This window comes from Achroia grisella, unplaced genomic scaffold, assembly GCF_030625045.1.
Source record: "Achroia grisella isolate CSIRO2021 unplaced genomic scaffold, CSIRO_AGI_Agris_v1 utg782, whole genome shotgun sequence".
NCBI classification, from domain to species: Eukaryota; Metazoa; Arthropoda; class Insecta; order Lepidoptera; family Pyralidae; genus Achroia; species Achroia grisella.
This window is the reverse complement of record NW_026713022.1, coordinates 5,298,320-5,316,913: the sequence shown is the minus strand read 5'-3', so window position 1 is coordinate 5,316,913 and position 18,594 is coordinate 5,298,320. Positions and strand designations below refer to the sequence as shown.

At 34.4% G+C, this 18,594-nt stretch overlaps 1 protein-coding gene across 1 annotated transcript in view; it reads left to right on the top strand.

Annotated features, from left to right (window-relative positions):
• Positions 1 to 18,594, top strand: part of LOC131851309 (protein phosphatase 1 regulatory subunit 12B) — a 166,597-nt gene that overhangs the window by 117,984 nt on the left and 30,019 nt on the right. The window contains exon 3 of the mRNA XM_059201796.1: positions 10,788 to 10,909. Within this exon, the coding sequence (XP_059057779.1) occupies positions 10,805 to 10,909 (105 nt within the window). The 5' untranslated portion in view covers positions 10,788 to 10,804. The remainder of the gene's footprint in view (positions 1 to 10,787; positions 10,910 to 18,594) is intronic.

Genomic DNA, 18,594 nt, shown 5'->3' with positions numbered 1-18,594 from the left:
TATGAATATAAATACAGTACATACACCAAATTAACATTTTTTACAATTTTTGTCTACACGTCTGTCTGTTTTTGTCTATCTGTCTGTTTGTTCCGGCTAATCTCTGAAATGGTTGGACCGATTTTGACGGAACTTTTTTTGGCAGGTAGTGGCAGGTAGTAGTAACTTAGGATACTTTTATTTTAGAAAAATCTTTTTTTTTCTCGGAATGTAGATTCAAACAATAAAAATGAACAACTACCTTGCCTGATGCTGTTTTAAACCGTTTTTCAAGACTTTGTATACAGAGCACCGACTATTCATTGATTCACAAGAATAAAATCTAAATATATATAACTTAAAGGTGACTGACATAGTGATCTATCAACGCACAGCCCAAACCACTGGACGGATCGAGCTGAAATTTAGCATGCAGGTAGATGTTATGACGTAGGCATCCGCTAAGAAAGGATTTTGATTAATTCTACCCCTAAGGGGATAAAATAGGGGATGAAAGTGTGTATGAAACTTTGTCAATTTTAAACCGATCGGTCTGAGACTTTACATGCATAAAGCTCCTATGACGTAGGTATCGCTTGAGAAATCATTTTGATAAATTCCATCCTTAAGTGGATAAATTAACGCCAGCGAAGTCGCGAGCAAAAGCTAGTATTATATAAATGGTTACTCATCGAAACAAAGTTGATTATAGATTATTATATTATAAAGCAAGCAAAATGATACCATAATAACTCAGTACGAGGAGAAAGTAACTAGGATCGATGCAAGAATGTTGCATAGTACATAAGACAGTAGGCAGTGGTTATTTTTGCTGCGGCCCTCGAGTTGACCATCTTAGTCTTCCGCATACCTCCATCCGCGGCATTTTAATGAAGTTTTTGTAATTTGGAATGACTGGTTCAATGAATCTCTGTTAGATAGCAGATTTTTTATGTTCCACTATTTGTCCCTACTAATCATAATGGAATGGTATATGTAATAAAGCGTAAATAACCAACAAAAGCTGAGTTAATGAAACAACAATGGGAATAATAATAACATAGTATCATGTGGTATTAAACCATTGCTTGAAAAGGAAACATGCACATATGCGAGAGAAGTACAAAGCAAGTGGGAAAAACAAAAGAAGGATGTAGAACGAAAAACAAAAGAACACTTATGTCTGCGAACTACATTTATTTCTACGTCTCTAATAAATGGAATTCGCAGACATAAGTGACAACTATTATTTTATATATTTAGTTTTATTGCAATTAGTATACAGAGAAAGATACATTCTTTATGTACTGATTGGAATAAAACTAATACTAAATATTATAGACGTCTGCCAACTATACCCGAGTAAAAACTGTATTCAAATCGGTTAAGGCGTTTGACATTAATATCCACAGATAAAAAATATATAAAAACTATTTTGTAGCCTTCGTAATGTAAGTGTAACGAGTACAAATTGCTGTTTTTTTTTAAAGACATGGCTCCGTTACTATTTTATTATTTATATGATTGAAATAATCATTATGGCCTCTTACTCATTACGACAAATGTAAACAAAAAAGGTAGTCGTTTTTGTCTCTTTTTTACTCGCCTTTATACGAGTTTAAAGAGAACTTTGAACAATGTAGGTTAGTTTAAATGTAAGATACTTACCTTTGAATGGTGGTCGGGTATTTTTTTCGAACTGTTCTGATGAAATTGGTCGTTGCTGGCCTTTACAGCTTCACAGAACGATAGGGGGCAGTGCAGATGGCACTACAAACACGTGGAGGGACTTATAAAGCGGCTGAAGGTCAACTCCTGCCTGATTGATACGACTTAGCTCTGAAGGCACCGTTAGGGGTTCTAATCTCGTCTCAGGAATCTCTCAACCTATACAAATTATTCGATCCCATCCAATCACGTTTCAATTGGATGAGTGTCAATCAGAGTCTAGTCGAGATGAATCATAAATAATAAATAAATAAATAACTCTGGACAATTAACACAGCGCCATCTAGTCCCACGGTAAACAGAGCTTATGTTATGGGTACTAGGCAACTGATATAAATACTTAGTTTTTTTTGTAAATACCTACATAATATACATAGAAAACACCTAGACCGATATAAACAATCATACTCATAAATACAAATGTTTGCACCGTGCGAGGAAACGAACCCGCGACTATCGGAAATAAACCGGTAGACCACCAAAGCCGTCAAAAGATCATGGTCAGATGCCAAGATGCAATTTACCAAGTTTTATTATAACATAATAGGAGTATCTTAAGCTACTTTTATTTTGAACGTATAGTTATTTTAATAACAAAAAGTAAAGTAACAGCTGGTATAAAAATGTTCAAAGAGTTTGCAACAGTGATTGTTACAAAAGGCGTACATATATATATATGTACATATACGTACCTTATAATTCGCGTAGCGTTGCGACATAATAACCAAACGAATATTTACCGAGAAAGTTAAGTTCAAAATATAGTCTGTCGCCATTTATGGTATCATAAGACTGGTCTGAGGAGTGGGTGCAGGGTTGCCAATCGTATTTTTATTTATTATTCAGAATTTTTTATTTTAGACTACTCTAATGCTGTTGGCCGCAGCTGGCATTTACAGCGTCACCGGACGATAGGGGGCGAGTGCAGATGACACTCCAAACCCGAGGAAGGACTTATAGAGCGGCTGAAGGCCAACTCCCGCCTGAAGATACGACTTAAGTTGAGGGCACCGCTAGTGAGTTCGAACCTCGGCTCGTAATTTCGATCCAAGAGGTATTGAGGGTTTTGGACCATTGTTATGTATTGTACTTTAGACCTGTAGCATTGCGGCCTACATGGATCTATTGTGCTCGCCCTTTTTTAGAGTGCGATACCAAGACCCGTCAGGCACAAGAACTAAATTCTTAGAAAGAATGGTTTTTATCTCCTCAGGATAGAGTTATTACTTACCAACCGTATCTAGAATTCAAAATATAAAAGAAATACAATATTTCCTAAAATAGCAAGAATATGGTATCATAATTATTTATATACATTTTTTTATATATATTCTATTGATTTTTAACTATATACAGTATATTATTATTAATATTCAAATTCAAATTCAAAATATCTTTAATCTGTCAAATCTACCGTCAGTTCGGAGTGCTGTTGAGCTGAGAAGAACTGACAAGAAACTCAGCTCGTATTCTTTTCAAATAAATATTGTACATGTTTACAATGATACAGATTCATTTTTAAATTAAAAATTTACATACTCATATATATTTAAACACATTTTTCTGTAAATACATAATATACATGGAAAAATACAAAGTGAAGTATGTATCTAATAAGAAAATAATCAGATTGTCGAGGCAATAACTTGAGGTTGTCAACCCTGAGTGACTCAACTTCCCCGGGCCACATTAGAGCTATGCTTTTAATTCAAACTTCATGTATATTCATAGCTAATGATATAATCTGTTATCAGATTGAAAAGCACAGGTTTTAATGGTAACAGTCGGGTAACAAATGTATACAGTTCGCAAGTAACAGCCCGCACCACATAACACCATTGCTAATAGTATTATATTACTATACATATTATTATATAACTAGTATTTACATAACCTAATTGTACAACTAAGAACTAAAATAAAAAGGTTAAAAAAAAAAAAAGGCCAAGTAGAATATGATGACTATAAATATATTATTAAACACCCTTTAAACGTTTATAAATTAATAGCTAGATAATTCTTTGTCCAAGGTAGCTGCCAGCTCTTCGGTCTTCTGTGATGTCGACTAACCTTTTGGTTATTTCTTTGAAAAGTCTTATAGCGCTAGGACCCCACGGACCAAGGGTCTCGACACCGAATGGAACAAATTCATATTCGGAGCCTAGACCCCTGTATTTACATATTTTGGCTTTTTCAGCCGCTTCACATGCCGCACCAGCTCTGTTGTTGGTTCCATGCTAATTAGACGTTTGTATACATATATATACATTTGTTAATACCTGGATATCCAATAAAACTAGTGGATTATGTTTATATATATAATATAAAGACTGTTATGAAATACAGACATTAAATTCAGAATGGTGGGATGATTTAGTAAGCCAGCAAGTGCCGGTGTCCGCCGTCGGCCGCAATTGCCTGGACCGCCCCCGCAGCCCGCGGAGCGGTCCGTTGGGTGCGTAGACACATTTCTATACACGTATATACATTTGTATACATGTATATACATTTGTATACATGTATATATATATTTGTATACATGTAAGCTGTGCATATAGTTCTGCTAGTAATAGTGATAATTGAAATTTATATAATACTACTGATATACATTAGGAGTTGGTGATAGAAGGGTGATATATATATATCCAAAAAATAAATTATAAATGTTAGGGGTGGACAACCCCTCTATCCCTATATCCCTTAGGGGTATGAAAAATAGCATTATTTTGCAAATATTACATATATTAGCCGATTCTAACTGAATATGCATATAAAATTTCATGAAAATCGGTCAAGTCATTTCGAAGGAGTATGGTAACTAAGATTGTGATACGAGAATATATAAGAGTACATTTTCAAGAAAATATTAAAGTAATTACTTCTATTCATATAATTTGTTGCTGGGGCATTCAACCCGTAACATTATCACAAATATCTTACTTAATTAAAGTAAGATCTTCATCTAATTCCTTTTTGATGGAAATTGGGCCATTGCAGGCGAAGCCGTTGGCAAACGCGGTATTAAATGAAAATGGAAGTTATAGTTGTTGGTTGCAGCTGGTCTTGACAGCTCACCGAACCATAGGGGGCGCGTGGAAATGGCACTCCAAACCCGCGGAAGGAATTATGGAGCGCATTCATGGCTGCAGGTCAACACCTCCTATTTGAGAGCTAATTTTTTAAATATGATTCAATAACGAACTCGTATTTCATACACATTTAAAATGAATCTGCTAGAATGAGCATTTTATTCATTTTACAAGTTTACTCACTGGTGATTCGGAAACGTCTGTTTACAAATTTCAAAATAATTTTAATGATACCATAACGCGGTATTAAATGAAAATGGGAGTCACAGACAATATTATTTTATAGGTTGTATCTTTCTTATGTTAAACTGTAGAGATTCATTTGTAAATTAAAAAATATGTTATGACTATTAAAAAGTGCTTAAATTAAGTTAACTTGAATATAGGATTTTCTATTCTATGCTACATCCATTAAGTGTGATTTTCGTCTAATTCCTTTGGGACGTAAATTAATTGCAAATATGTCAAATAAAAATTCATATCAATATTCTTTTGTAGGACTGTCCATCTAGGAGCAGTTATTTGCTTAAATTAAGTTAACTTGAATATAGGATTTTCTATTCTATTCTACATCCATTAAGTGTGATTTTCGTCTAATTCCTTTGGGACGGAAATCAGGTCATTGCAGACGGAGCCGCTGGCAAAAGCGGTAGCAAATAAAAATGGGAGTGATATCAATATTCTTTTGTAGGGCTGTCCATCTAGGAGCAGTTATTTGGTACTTTGCAAACGGAAGGGCACGGCATCAAGTGAACCGTGTATAATTCCTTATTGTTAACAAATGGTTCTTAGAAGAGATCATGGTGTATAAGAGTAGCGAGAGGCGGTAGCGATTTGGTGATATATGTAATTTTACTAGCATCTGCTGTCGACTTTCTCCCCGATGTATAAACCTAGAATAGAACAGAATACACATAGAAAATCATTTATTCAAATAAACTTAATTTAAACAATTTTTTTTTCTTTTTCCTTTCTCAAAGCATAAAAGTATTAGCATTAAAGTAGAACAAACTGAAATTTAACGGCCTCATTGGTTTTACTTACGATAGTCGCGAGTTCGATTCCCCCGACAGTAAAAATATTTGTATTCATGAGTATGATTGTTTGTATTGGTCTGGATGTTTTCTATGTATACTATATTTTTTGACGACCTCGGTGGTCTAGCGGTCTAGCACACCGCTTTACGTCCGATGATCGCGGGTTCGATTCCTCGCAATGCACAAACATTTGTATTCATGAGTATGATTATTTGTATCGGTCTGGGTGTTTTCTATGTATAATATGTATGTATTTAATAAAAAAAAATATCTATGTACTTATATCAGTTATCTAGTACTCGTAACACAAGCTTTAGATAGCTTAACTTGGGACTAGATGGCGCTGTGTGAATTGTCCTGAGATTATTATTATTATTATATATGTATTTACATAAAAAATATAACTAAGTACATATCAGTTGTCAAGTACTCATAACAGTCTAATTAGTTTGGTGCAAGTTGACGTTGTGTGAACTGATCAGGAATATTGATATTATAAAATATATTTGTGGCGACGTGGTGGGCCGGGTCATTGGGCTCCCTAAAATATGATCGAGCGCAATGATGGCTGGCTCATCCGTCATACTCGTGAACTGCTCTGCTCTTATCACTACGACTGATTTAATCTTATTGTATATTTATATTTGACCCAAAAAATTTGTGCTGGTTGGTAGTTTGTATTCACACGTTTCGACTTGTAAATGTAAACTTACAAGGATTATTTAAAAGAGCAACACACAAGTTTCTTGCTCGTTATTCTTGTGATGAGACAGCTTTCCGAACGAGCGGTAGATTAAAAAATTGTTATGACTATTCAAAAGTGCTTAAATTAAGTTTATTTGAATAAATTATTTTATATTCTATTGAAATAACTCGCTATCGCCATTCTCAATACACTATAACCGCACCGTATACTGAAAAACAAGATAAATCGCTAAGTATGTAATAACGGTAAATGGCGGCCGAGTTTCAGTGCAGCTCGGGATGCGCATGCGACGGTATACCGCACACGGGATTATAAGGATATTCCTATTACATAACACTTCGGTCCAATATATTAAAGGAAATTGTAAGTGATTTAATTATTAATTTCATGTTCACAAATATATTTATTACGATATTTTAATATTATATTTAAAAAAACTACTCCTGGTAATTTATGTGTTTTTGTGCATTGGCATAAGTTTTAAAGAGTAATCAATATATAAACCTAATTATTTAGGATATTTTAATATTGTATTAAAAAAAAAATCTTATTCCTGATAATTTATGTGTAGTTTGACATGAGTTTAAAAAATAATCACAGAATAATCGTTGGATGATAGAATAGAATAGAAATTATTTATTCATATAAACTTAAGTTTAAATTCTTTTGAATAGTCATACTTATTTTTTTAATCTACCGCTCATTAGGAAATGGATATAGATAGAATAGAATAGAAATTTGAAATTAATTATATTTAAAATTAATTATTTATTCAAATAAACTTAAGTTTAAACACTTTTGAATAGTCATACTTATGTTTTTAATGTACCGCTCATTAGGAAAGCTGTCTCATCACAAGTGGAACGAGCAAGAAATCGGTTTGCTCTTAAAAATAATTGTTGTAACTTAACATGTTTCAGTTGAAATGTGTGAATACAAACTATCAAATACTATCTAATTTCTTAGAGTCAAAATATTTTATAAAAATAGGATAATAACCAAAATATCACGAAGATAAAAAATACGTTAAATTTTAAAGTTATATTTGAAGTTCGTAATAATTTCGTAGAGCAACACACAAGTTTCTTGCACATTCTTCTTGTGATGAATCTGCATACCGAATAAGCAGTAGATAAAAAAAACTTACTATTTAAACTATTTAGACTATTTAAAAGTACTTATATTAAGTTTATTTGAATAAAGATTATTTCTATTTCTATTTCTCAATTTTTCTAAGAAACAAGAATTTATTTTGATAGTTGCAAATGTAAATTTTATATGGTAATCAAATCAAATCAAATCAAATTAGTTATTAGTTAGATTAGTTAGGTATATTAGTTAGATTAAGGTAAAAACATGCTACTTTGGATTACATTTAAAATGGGCAAGTTTCTTGTGCTAAGTTTATTTCCAAATGCGTGATATATTAAAAAAAAGTATTTTTTTTTAATATTAGGTCGCTAACAAGGTTTACACCAACACAATTACATTATATATAACACATTACAATATATTTAATACTACGCGCAGCCTTAGGGGCCGTTCAAGTATTACGTAAGCACTATAGGGGGGCGGGCGGTCTTTGCTTATTTTGGATGACATGGGGGTGGGGGAGTCTGTATGATGATTACGTCATCGGTCGTAATTTACTTTTTTACACGAATGGCAACCCTCACATTGTCTTTGTTAAAAAAACAATACATTAATTGAGAAATGTTTACGTAAGCATGGGGGGAGGGGTAAGAGCTTTGCTTACTTTTGCTGACAACGGGGGATGAGGGGTAAATAATTGTGATAAATCTGCTTACGTATTACTTGAACAGCCCCTTAACCTTAATTATAGGCAACTACAACATTTATATGAATAACTAGCCGTGACCGCGACTTCGTCCGCGTGGAATTTAACTTTATTTTTTAAAATAAAAGTAGCCTAAAGAACTAAAAATTATTTTGTTCGTCTTAATTTATTCGTTCCATTACGTACTGATAGGTTCAAACTAATACATTTACATCCTGCATCATCCCTTACTTTATCCCTATGGGGGTTGAATTTATCAAAATTCTATTTAAGCGAACGTCTTCATTATAGTATCTCCAATCTTTAATTTCGAAACTTTAATGTCGAAAATCTAAGAAGTTTCATACAAACTTTCATCCCCTATTTTATCCCCTTGGGGGTAGAATTAATCAAAATTCTTTCTTAGCGGATGCCTACGTCATAACATCTACCTGCATGCCAAATCCGTCCAGTGGTTTGTGGCTGTGCGTTGATAGATTACTATGTCTGTCAGTCACCTTTGAGTTATATATATAGATTTGTGCTTACAAATAAGAGTTTCTTTCTCATTCTTCTTGTGATGAATCTGCGTTCCGAATGAGTGGTAGAATAAAAAAACTGACTATTCAAAAGTGTTTCTATTGAGTTTATTTGAATAAAGATTATTTCTATTTCAAACTGATTAATAGGGCAAATAGAGTAGCTTGATCCTAATGTTATGCACGTGCATTGAATCATACACAATAAAAAATCAATTCACACTCTCACGATGTTGCTTCCATTCAAAATACATACATCAACATGAAATCAATCGTGCGTTGCATATTAACTATTGAGTTCAATAATAAAAACGTGCGTTTCTCATATATATATATATATATACAGACAGACAAACGTAGTCATGTTATTATTGTACTGTTATGAATATATATAATAACTAGATGTTACACGCGACAAATCAGACAAATTTTTTGCTAATGTTATTTCTCGTAATACTATCTATAAATCGACGGCATCGGTGGTTTAGCACTTCGCTTTACTATCGATGATCGCAGGTTTGATTCCCGTATGGTACAAACATTTATTTTCATGAGTATCATTGTATTTGTCTAATTGTAAGTGTTTTTATGTATATTTTATGTGTATTTATATTAGTAGTCTAGTACCCATAACACAAGCTCTGCTTAGCTTGGGACTAGATGACGCTGTTAAAATGGTCCAGGGTGTTTATTATTATTATTAACAAACAGTAATATTTAATAATCAGGATACTGCACTCAAAAATCTGTATCACACATACTTATGGCAGCGGAAGTAAACAAAACAATTTCAAACCATTGATTAATATGATCATATAAGATTATATATATGCGTTATTAGATTTGTATATGAACTGTTCCCGATTCAAACGGGGATCGAAATTACGACGGCCTGAGCCGAGGTTCGTAACCCTAGCTGTGCCCTCAGACTAAAGTCGTATCCGTCAAGAGGAAGTTGGCCCTCAGCCGCTCCTTAAGCCCATCCTTTGGTTTGGAGTGCCACCTACACTCGCCCTATATCGTTCGGTGAATTTTAAAGGCCAGCTGCGGCCAACAGCATTTGATTAGTTCGAAAAAAAATATTCAGTATATCTGAGAATCGGCTACTACCTATACTTGATATCCCTAAGTGACAAGGGTTGTCCACCCCTAGCATTTATTTTTTATTTTTTGGACAATTTTATTTTGTTATGATTTACCATTCAAATATACATATAACATTCAAATAACACTAGGTTATTTCGTAATATTGAGGCCAAAAAACGTAAAGAAAATAAAGCGCTCAAAATAACGATACTCAACTACTCTTCAATGACTTTATCATAGCCCAGTTGCGTACAGAAAATGGTCAGGCCTGTTATTAACTGTATAGTTACTATAAACTAATCATAGGGACGGTTTTAACAGTCAATAACATTTAACTATCACTGCCGTATGCCTCAGAGCATTTGCTAATCATTATACGTTTTATAAGTTATACGCTTGTCTTGGGAAAATAAATTTAATAATATAACATCTAGATACCAATTTATATCGGTTATTTATTCAGAAACTCTTTTTATTATTGTTGTGAAAGGGAATCAATTAACAGTGCACAATTTTTTATGACTACTGTTAGCCGCAGCTGGTCTTTACAGCTTTAACGGACGATAGGGGGCGAGGGCAGATGGCACTCCATTCCCGCGGAATGACTTATAAAGCGGATGAAGGCCAACTCCTGCCTGACGCATACGACTTTAGTCTGAGGGCACCGCTAAGATTAGGACACCTCGGCTCAGGCCAGGGATCGATCTGAATGGTCCTAGTGAATATGCATATAAAAATTCATAAAAATTGATCAAGCTGTTTCTGGGGAGTATCGTAATTAACATTGTGACACGAGAATTTTATATATAAGATAGTATAACTATATAGAACTGTCTGTCTTTGCAGTGATGGTGTGAGTTCGCATGGGTCTGGCCGCAGCGCTGCTGGACGCGGCGGCGTGCGGAGACGCGGCCCGGCTTGCCAGCTTGCTGCTCGCGGACGCGCGACAACTCAACGTCGCTGACGAGGTACCTACCCATTGTTGGAAACACCAGCAAACAACAAACTGAAATTTAACGACCTCATTGGTTTTACTTACGATAGTCGCGAGTTCGATTCCCCCGACAGTAAAAATATTTGTATTCATGAGTATGATTGTTTGTATTGGTCTGCATGTTTTCTATGTATACTATATTTTTTATGACCTCGGTGGTCTAGCGGTCTAGCACACCGCTTTACGTCCGATGATCGCGGGTTCGATTCCTCTCACGGCACAAACATTTGTATTCATGAGTATGATTATTTGTATCGGTTTGGCCGTTTTCTATGTATAATATGTACGTATTTACGAAAAAAAAATTATCTATGTACTTGTATCAGTTATCTAGTACCGAAATACAAGCTTTAGATAGCTTCACTTGGGACTAGATGGCGCTGTGTGAATTGTTCTGAGATTATTATTATTATTATATATGTATTTACATAAAAAATGTAACTAAGTACATATCAGTTGTCAAGTACTCATAACACTCTAATTAGTTTGGTGTTAGTTGTCGTTGTGTGAACTGATCAGGGATATGGTTATTATAAAAGGTATTTGTGGCGGCGTGGTGGGCCGGGTCATTGGGCTCCCTAAAATATGGTCGAGCGCAGTGATGGCTGGCTCATCCGTCATACTCGTGAAACGAGTGCTGCTTGTAGGGACTGGTCTGCTCTTATCACTACGACTGATTTAATCTTATTGCATATTTATATTTGACCCAAAAATTAGTGCTTGCTGGTAGTTTGTATTCACACGTTTCGACTTGTAAATGTAAACTTACAAGGATTATTTAAAAGAGCAACACACAAGTTTCTTGCTCGTTCTTCTTGTGATGAGACAGCTTTCCTAACGAGTGGTAGATAAAAAACAAATTGTTATGACTATTCAAAAGTGCTTTAATTAAGTTTATTTGAATAAATGATTTTCTGTTCTATTCTATTCTATTCTTAAGCAATTTGTAGTTTATAATACGGCAACACTGCCGCTCCGTATTGTATAGTAACTTCAATGGGAATACACCGCTTTACTTTCAATGGTCATGGTAGAAATTGTGTACCCGCCTGCGCTAACGGTCTACGCTGGCGGGGCACCAGTGGAGGATGATAGGATGAGCATGGTGTCAGGTCAGTTAGTCCATCATGATTAAATCGACTTGGTTCCAGGGGGAATTGCGTGAGAGAATGAGGTCAGTTTATTATGATGAAATCACTTGGTCTCCAGGGGGAACCGCGTGAAGTCGATCTAACTGTGCTAGCAATGGGATCCTAGTCCTCATTATTAACAATCTCATACAAACAGTCTCATACACAAAACACACAATGATTGTACCAATCGGAGGAGTCGAACCCGTGACCATAGGAAGTAAAGCAGCGCGTCAAACCGCTAGACAATCGAGGCAGTCAAGTAAAAATATACTCTGATAGGCTCTGGTAGGTAGTGGAACATTTTATTATCTCTCATGTCATACTGTCATGCCTGAAAACTGGTGAATATCATTAGGAAATAACACTACTGGACGAAGTTTTGTCAAAGAAGGATACCTATGTTAAGATTTCTTAAAAGTCGGTAACGTGCATGTGACTCCCTGGTGTTTCAGGCGTCAATAGGCTACGATAACCGTTTACCATTAGTTGGGCCGTATGCTTGCCACGATTGTAATTTGAAAAAAAATCATAACTACGATATTTTGAATGCAGATCGCGTACAATTTGACCTTATATAACATACTGATAGCAAAATATGATCTGGTATAGTAATAATTCTATCACTTATAATTCAACCCCCTATTGATTACGTTTCATTGATTGATCAGTCAATCAATTATATGTCTAAAGGTATAGAGATAAATATCATTATAAATTCTTAATCTGTATCTGAGTTAAATCATGAACATTGGCTGCAAGAAATTGCACAAGAAATATTCAATATTGTCAATTGTACCATTTATAGCGGCCGCTTAACTTAATTTATTGTATAAATTAATGTTAATCGATTTTAAGTACTTATATTTAATTTGTTAATACATCATGTTCCATTTATTTATTTTATCTTTGCATTAAATTCAAATTCAAAAACCAATTATTCATGTACGACATTTTAGCAGCTTATGAACGTATTTTTTTTTATATTTTTTTCCCTACCATACAGTTCAGCATATAGATCCAAGTGAAAAGAACTGGCAAGAAACTCAATTATATTACTTTATTTTTAAATCCAGCCAGTGTATTTATATATAGGTGTCTATGTCTAACATGAAATGAAAATCCCGTACATGAACAACTATTGCCATGGACGCTCGACATTCAAGTAATCGTTTAGTGAGTAATAGCACAGATAACATAATTGGTAATAGGCTCTTGATTTAACAGATGTTTTTAATTTATCTTTTTTAATTTATATTAAATAAGTTATGGTAAACAGTTGGTAGGTTTTCATCATTTAACTCAAAATAATCGAATTAATGCCAAATGTAATGGCATTAAGATTTTACTTATTTTTAAATCTTCACGTTTAGTTTACACATTATTGAGTAGTACAACTACTGTGTGTATTGTATGTCGTGATTTTTCATTAGACAATCTAATGACGGTAGGAAAACAAACAGCCGGCACCTATCAATATTGAATTTTGCTGTTACTCCAGTCAGCTCGTGACCACGGCTAGTGCAACCTAGTCAGAATGTCGAGGTAGGTAAATACCTATATTTACAAAAAAATTAACGTTTTAAAAAAATAAAATCCAGTGAGAAATAGAATAATAATGAAATATATTCTTATAAATAAAACTATATATTTATATTGATAAGTGAATTGCTTAATGATAAATATAATAATTATAATAAAACAGATTCTTATATATTTAAATTGATAATTTTATTTATTTATTCATCAAACTCGTGATTTTACAAAGTGAAAAACCAAATGTAGCGTTACCTTGACTCTTTTAGCATAAAATTAGATTTTATTTTTTTTATACTATATACTTATACTTAAAGATATTGTTGTATAAAGTTTTAAGATTATTTATAGGTACTGAAAAATACACGTAATTTTTCGTAGTTTTAGACCACACTGAGGGGAAGGGAAGAACCCATCCCGGGTTTAAAAAATATTACAAAAAGATCACGTGATTACTGTACAGTCCATTATAGGACTTGAAATGATAATTTCATAACGGGAACATATAAATGACGACCTCGGTGGTCTAGCGGTCTAGCACACCGCTTTACGACCCTTGGTCGCGGGTTCGATTCCTCGCACGGCACAAACATTTGTATATTTATTTATTTATACATCAAGAATAATAATATATTATAGATTTACATTCACATGTTTACAATATAATACAATTTTTTATATATTTCTATTATCTGTAGTCCCCAAACTAGGTCAGGCCTGTATCTTGTATATATGAGTATGATTGTTTGTATCGGTCTGGGTATTTTCTATGTATAATATGTATGTATTTACAAAAAAAAATATCTATGTACATGTATCAGTTATCTAGTACCCATAACACAAGCTTTAGCTAGCTTAACTTGGGCCTAGATGGCGCTGTGTGAATTGTCCTGAGATTATTATTATTATTATTATAAGAAACCTTCAGAAGAAACACATGCAGGAACCATAGAATTGCCAGTAGTGGCACCCTATTGCGCACAAATAAATGTGTTTGGAAATTAATATCATCAATTCACAATGCAATATGACCTTTATTGCATTGATTTAAAGGTAGATTAGCCATCTTGTTATCTGCTATGCTAGGACCGTTGTCGCTCTGATATATCGATCTATAAATAATGAATAATTAAATCTATACACTATACATATCAATAAAATTGAAGTGTCTGTTTGTAATATTGAAATAACTATTTTTTAATACATGCATTTGAATACAAATACGGTACAGACACCAAAATAACATTTTTTTACAATTTTGTCTGTATGTCTGTTCCGGCTAATCTCTGAAATGGCTGGGCCGATTTTGACGGGACTTTTATTGGCAGGTAGCTGGTGTAATAAGGAGTAATTTAGGCTACTTTTATTTTAAAGAAAAATTCTTAATTTTGGAAAAGTAAAATTCCACGCGAACAAAGTCGCGAGTACAGCTAGTTAGTCGATAAATCTTCGCAGCTTACCAATGTATCTCAGGCTGGATGGACTGGAATTAATTGTTATTGCCTACAGTGCGGTTGTAGCCTGTTGAAATACAGGCTATGAATACCATGGGTTGTATGCAATATGTATGCCGATAAATAGTGACAAACCAACACAAATGATATTCTGTGTAATTTATATAATGAAATGAAATGAAATGAAATGAAAAACACTTTATTGTTCCTCTCACAGAAAGAGTAATTACATAAATTAATATGTACATTAAATATGAAAATAATAACAAAATAATTATAATATAGAGGTAACAATGGGCGGCCTTATCGCTAAATAGCGATTTCTTCCAGGCAACCTTAGGATGGAGAGGAGTGATTAGACTGTGTCTGGTCGAGGTATAACAATTCGTTGTTGGATGTACAATTTACATATTATATACACATACATATAACTACATAATAATCATTATATATAAAATATACATACACACACATATATACATACATATATACATATAAATAAATTAAATAATATCTATACAATAGCGACGTTACTATGCAGATAAGTTTCGTGAATAATATTTTTTAACGCTCGATTTAAAAGCAGGCAGTGATGTCAATTTACGTATGGGAAGTGGCAGATCGTTCCATAGTCGGACAGCAAGTACCGTGAAGGACATGTCGTAAAAAGCAGTATGATGTACTGGTGTCTTTAACTGGAGATTCTCCGATGACCTAAGATTGGCGTTATTAGAGCTATGAAGGAAAACAAACCGCTCCTTCAGATAGTTAGGAGTTGAAGGGTTATAAAGGATATTATGGAGAAGGGAAAGAATGTGAGTATTCCGGCGAAAGCGAATAGGAAGCCACTTGAGTTTAGTGCGAAACTCGGAAACATGATCAAATTTTCGAAGACCGAAAATAAATCTTATAAGAGTATTTTGAAGTCGCTCAAGCTTATTAAGTTGGTCTTCTGTAAGATTAGAGTAACATGTATCGGCGTAATCAAGTATGGGATGAAGAAGAGATTGAGATAGCGTAATTTTGGTAGCAATGGGCAGGAAATTGCGCAACCTCCGTAATGACCCCAACGCTGCAAATATTTTCCTGCTAACTGCTTGAATTTGCGGTCTCCAATTAAAAAAGCTGTCAATATGAATGCCCAGGTTTTTGACAGAAGTACTAAAGGGAATTACTTCGTCATTCACTTTAATTTCAGCGATAGTCGACCAGTCGATCCTGTTAATTAGCCTGGAGCTGCCTACTATAATGACTTGAGTTTTTGTAGCATTAATTGTTAATCCAAAAGCTTTACTCCAGTTTGTAATATATGTCAAATCACTATTAACTACGGAAATAGCGTCATTGAAGTTTTCTAGTGGAGCCTGATAATAAATTTGTAAGTCGTCTGCATATAGATGGTAGGAAGAAGTTAGTAAGTTAGAAATTGAGTTTATAAAAACTGTGAAAAGTAAGGGAGATAAAACGCCACCTTGTGGAACACCGGCAAACGTATCACACCATGATGAAAATGTATCATCAATGCGGATTTGCTGCCGACGTCCAGACAAATAATTGTGAAACCATTCAACTACAGGTGGAGATATGTTAAGAGAGCGTAGCAATTCCTCGAGGATATCAAAATCTACGGTATTAAAGGCGTTACTAAAGTCAAGGAGTGTAAGGATAGTTAACTGACTTTTTTCCATACCTAGTCTGATATCGTCAGTGATTTTAACGAGAGCAGTTGTTGTACTGTGACCAGGTCGGAAACCAGACTGAAGAGGATTTATTAGGTTGTTTTTGTTAAGGAACGAGGTGAATTGGTTGTGAATCAAACGTTCAAGGACTTTGGAAAGGAAAGGTAGAATACAGATGGGACGGAAATCAGAATGAGATGCGGGATTGGCCTTTTTTGGAAGAGGGATTATTTGCGCTTCTTTCCAGATTTTAGGATAAACACTAGTTATTACGGAGTGATTAAGGATATGGCAAATAATTGATAGGATCTGATCGAGGATAGGAAGAATCATATTGCGACTGATACAGTCAACACCAACAGCGCTAGAGGAAATTGCTATAATGCTTTTCTTAACATCACACTCTGTGAATTGATTAAAAACGAAAGGAGAATAGTTTGGAGTCGGAAGTGATGAAAGATAAGAAATTGTACTAGTTTTGTCATCTATATCCATAATAATGGACGACGAGGAAAAATGCTGATTGAGAGAATTTATGTCTAAGTTTCGATGCAAATTTTTGTGACGGATCTTGCCGACTCCAAGTGATCTAAGGAATTTCCAAGCTTTAGCAGGTTCCTGATCAGAAATTGAGTTATGAATATAGCGACGTTGTGCATCCCTACACATTCTATTGCAGCGATTTCTGGCTTCATAGTACTTCATTTTGTTATCGTTAGTTGGACGACGTTTAAATTTGGCCTTGGTTGTAACTTTTTTGTGCATAAGTGCCCTAATTTCATCTGTGAGCCATGGAGCAGGAGTATGCTTTATTTTAATGGCTCTTAAAGGTGCATGTACATCATACAACTTAGTCACTATAATGTTGAATTGCATTACTTTGTCGTCAATAGAATCAGCTGCCATAACAGGTGACCAGTCCGTCTCCACGGCGTCACTACGCAATCCCTCAATGTCCATACCACCAAAATTACGCTGAAAAATAATTTTGGGTTTATCTTTAGGAGGTCGGATTTTGTAAGACAAATAAATAAGATCATGGTAAGAGAAAGCATCAGCATCACATTGACCATGTTTTTCCACATGTTCCAAGGAGGAGACTATATTTTTTATGAATATTAAATCAAGAAGAGATGGAGCGGAGTTGGGGAAATGGTGAGTAGCTGTAAGAGGTAGAATATACATGTTACAAGCTTGCACTGTAGATTGTAATGTAGTAGACCGATTATCTCTTTTAAGCAGACATGTATTAAAATCGCCCATTATAATTGTATGACGGAAATTTAGTGTGAAGTCTTCAAGCAACTTTTCCAAGGAGGAAAAATAGTTGATGTGCATGGAAGGGCAATAGTAGACTCCAAGAAGTATTTTTGAATGGGATAGCAGGACTTCAACAAACAAGTGTTCACCAGCATCTGGTGGCGGTGGCTGTGCAGACATGCTAATTATAGAAAATGGAAGGTGAGAACGTAAATATATGGCAACACCACCACCACCGCCGCTGGTTCTATCATTGCGAATAAGTTGAAATCCTGGAAGACAATAAGATGAGGAGAGGAGACAAGGTTTCAGCCAAGATTCGGAAACTAGTATAGCATGTACATTATGCTGGTCGAGGGACGCCAATAAATCTGAATAATGTGCCGGAATACTTTGGGCGTTAATGTGAATAACGTTAAAATTCTTAGGAACATCTGAAAAACAACCAGTCAAGACATCAGACAAACAAGGAAAACTAAACATGCTACTGTTACTGCTTAAATTATGCGATGATATGGAGAAAAAATCGTCTTCATCACCGTCACTATCAATATTATTTAGCATTGTATATGTATAAATTAATGTTTAAATATATAATAA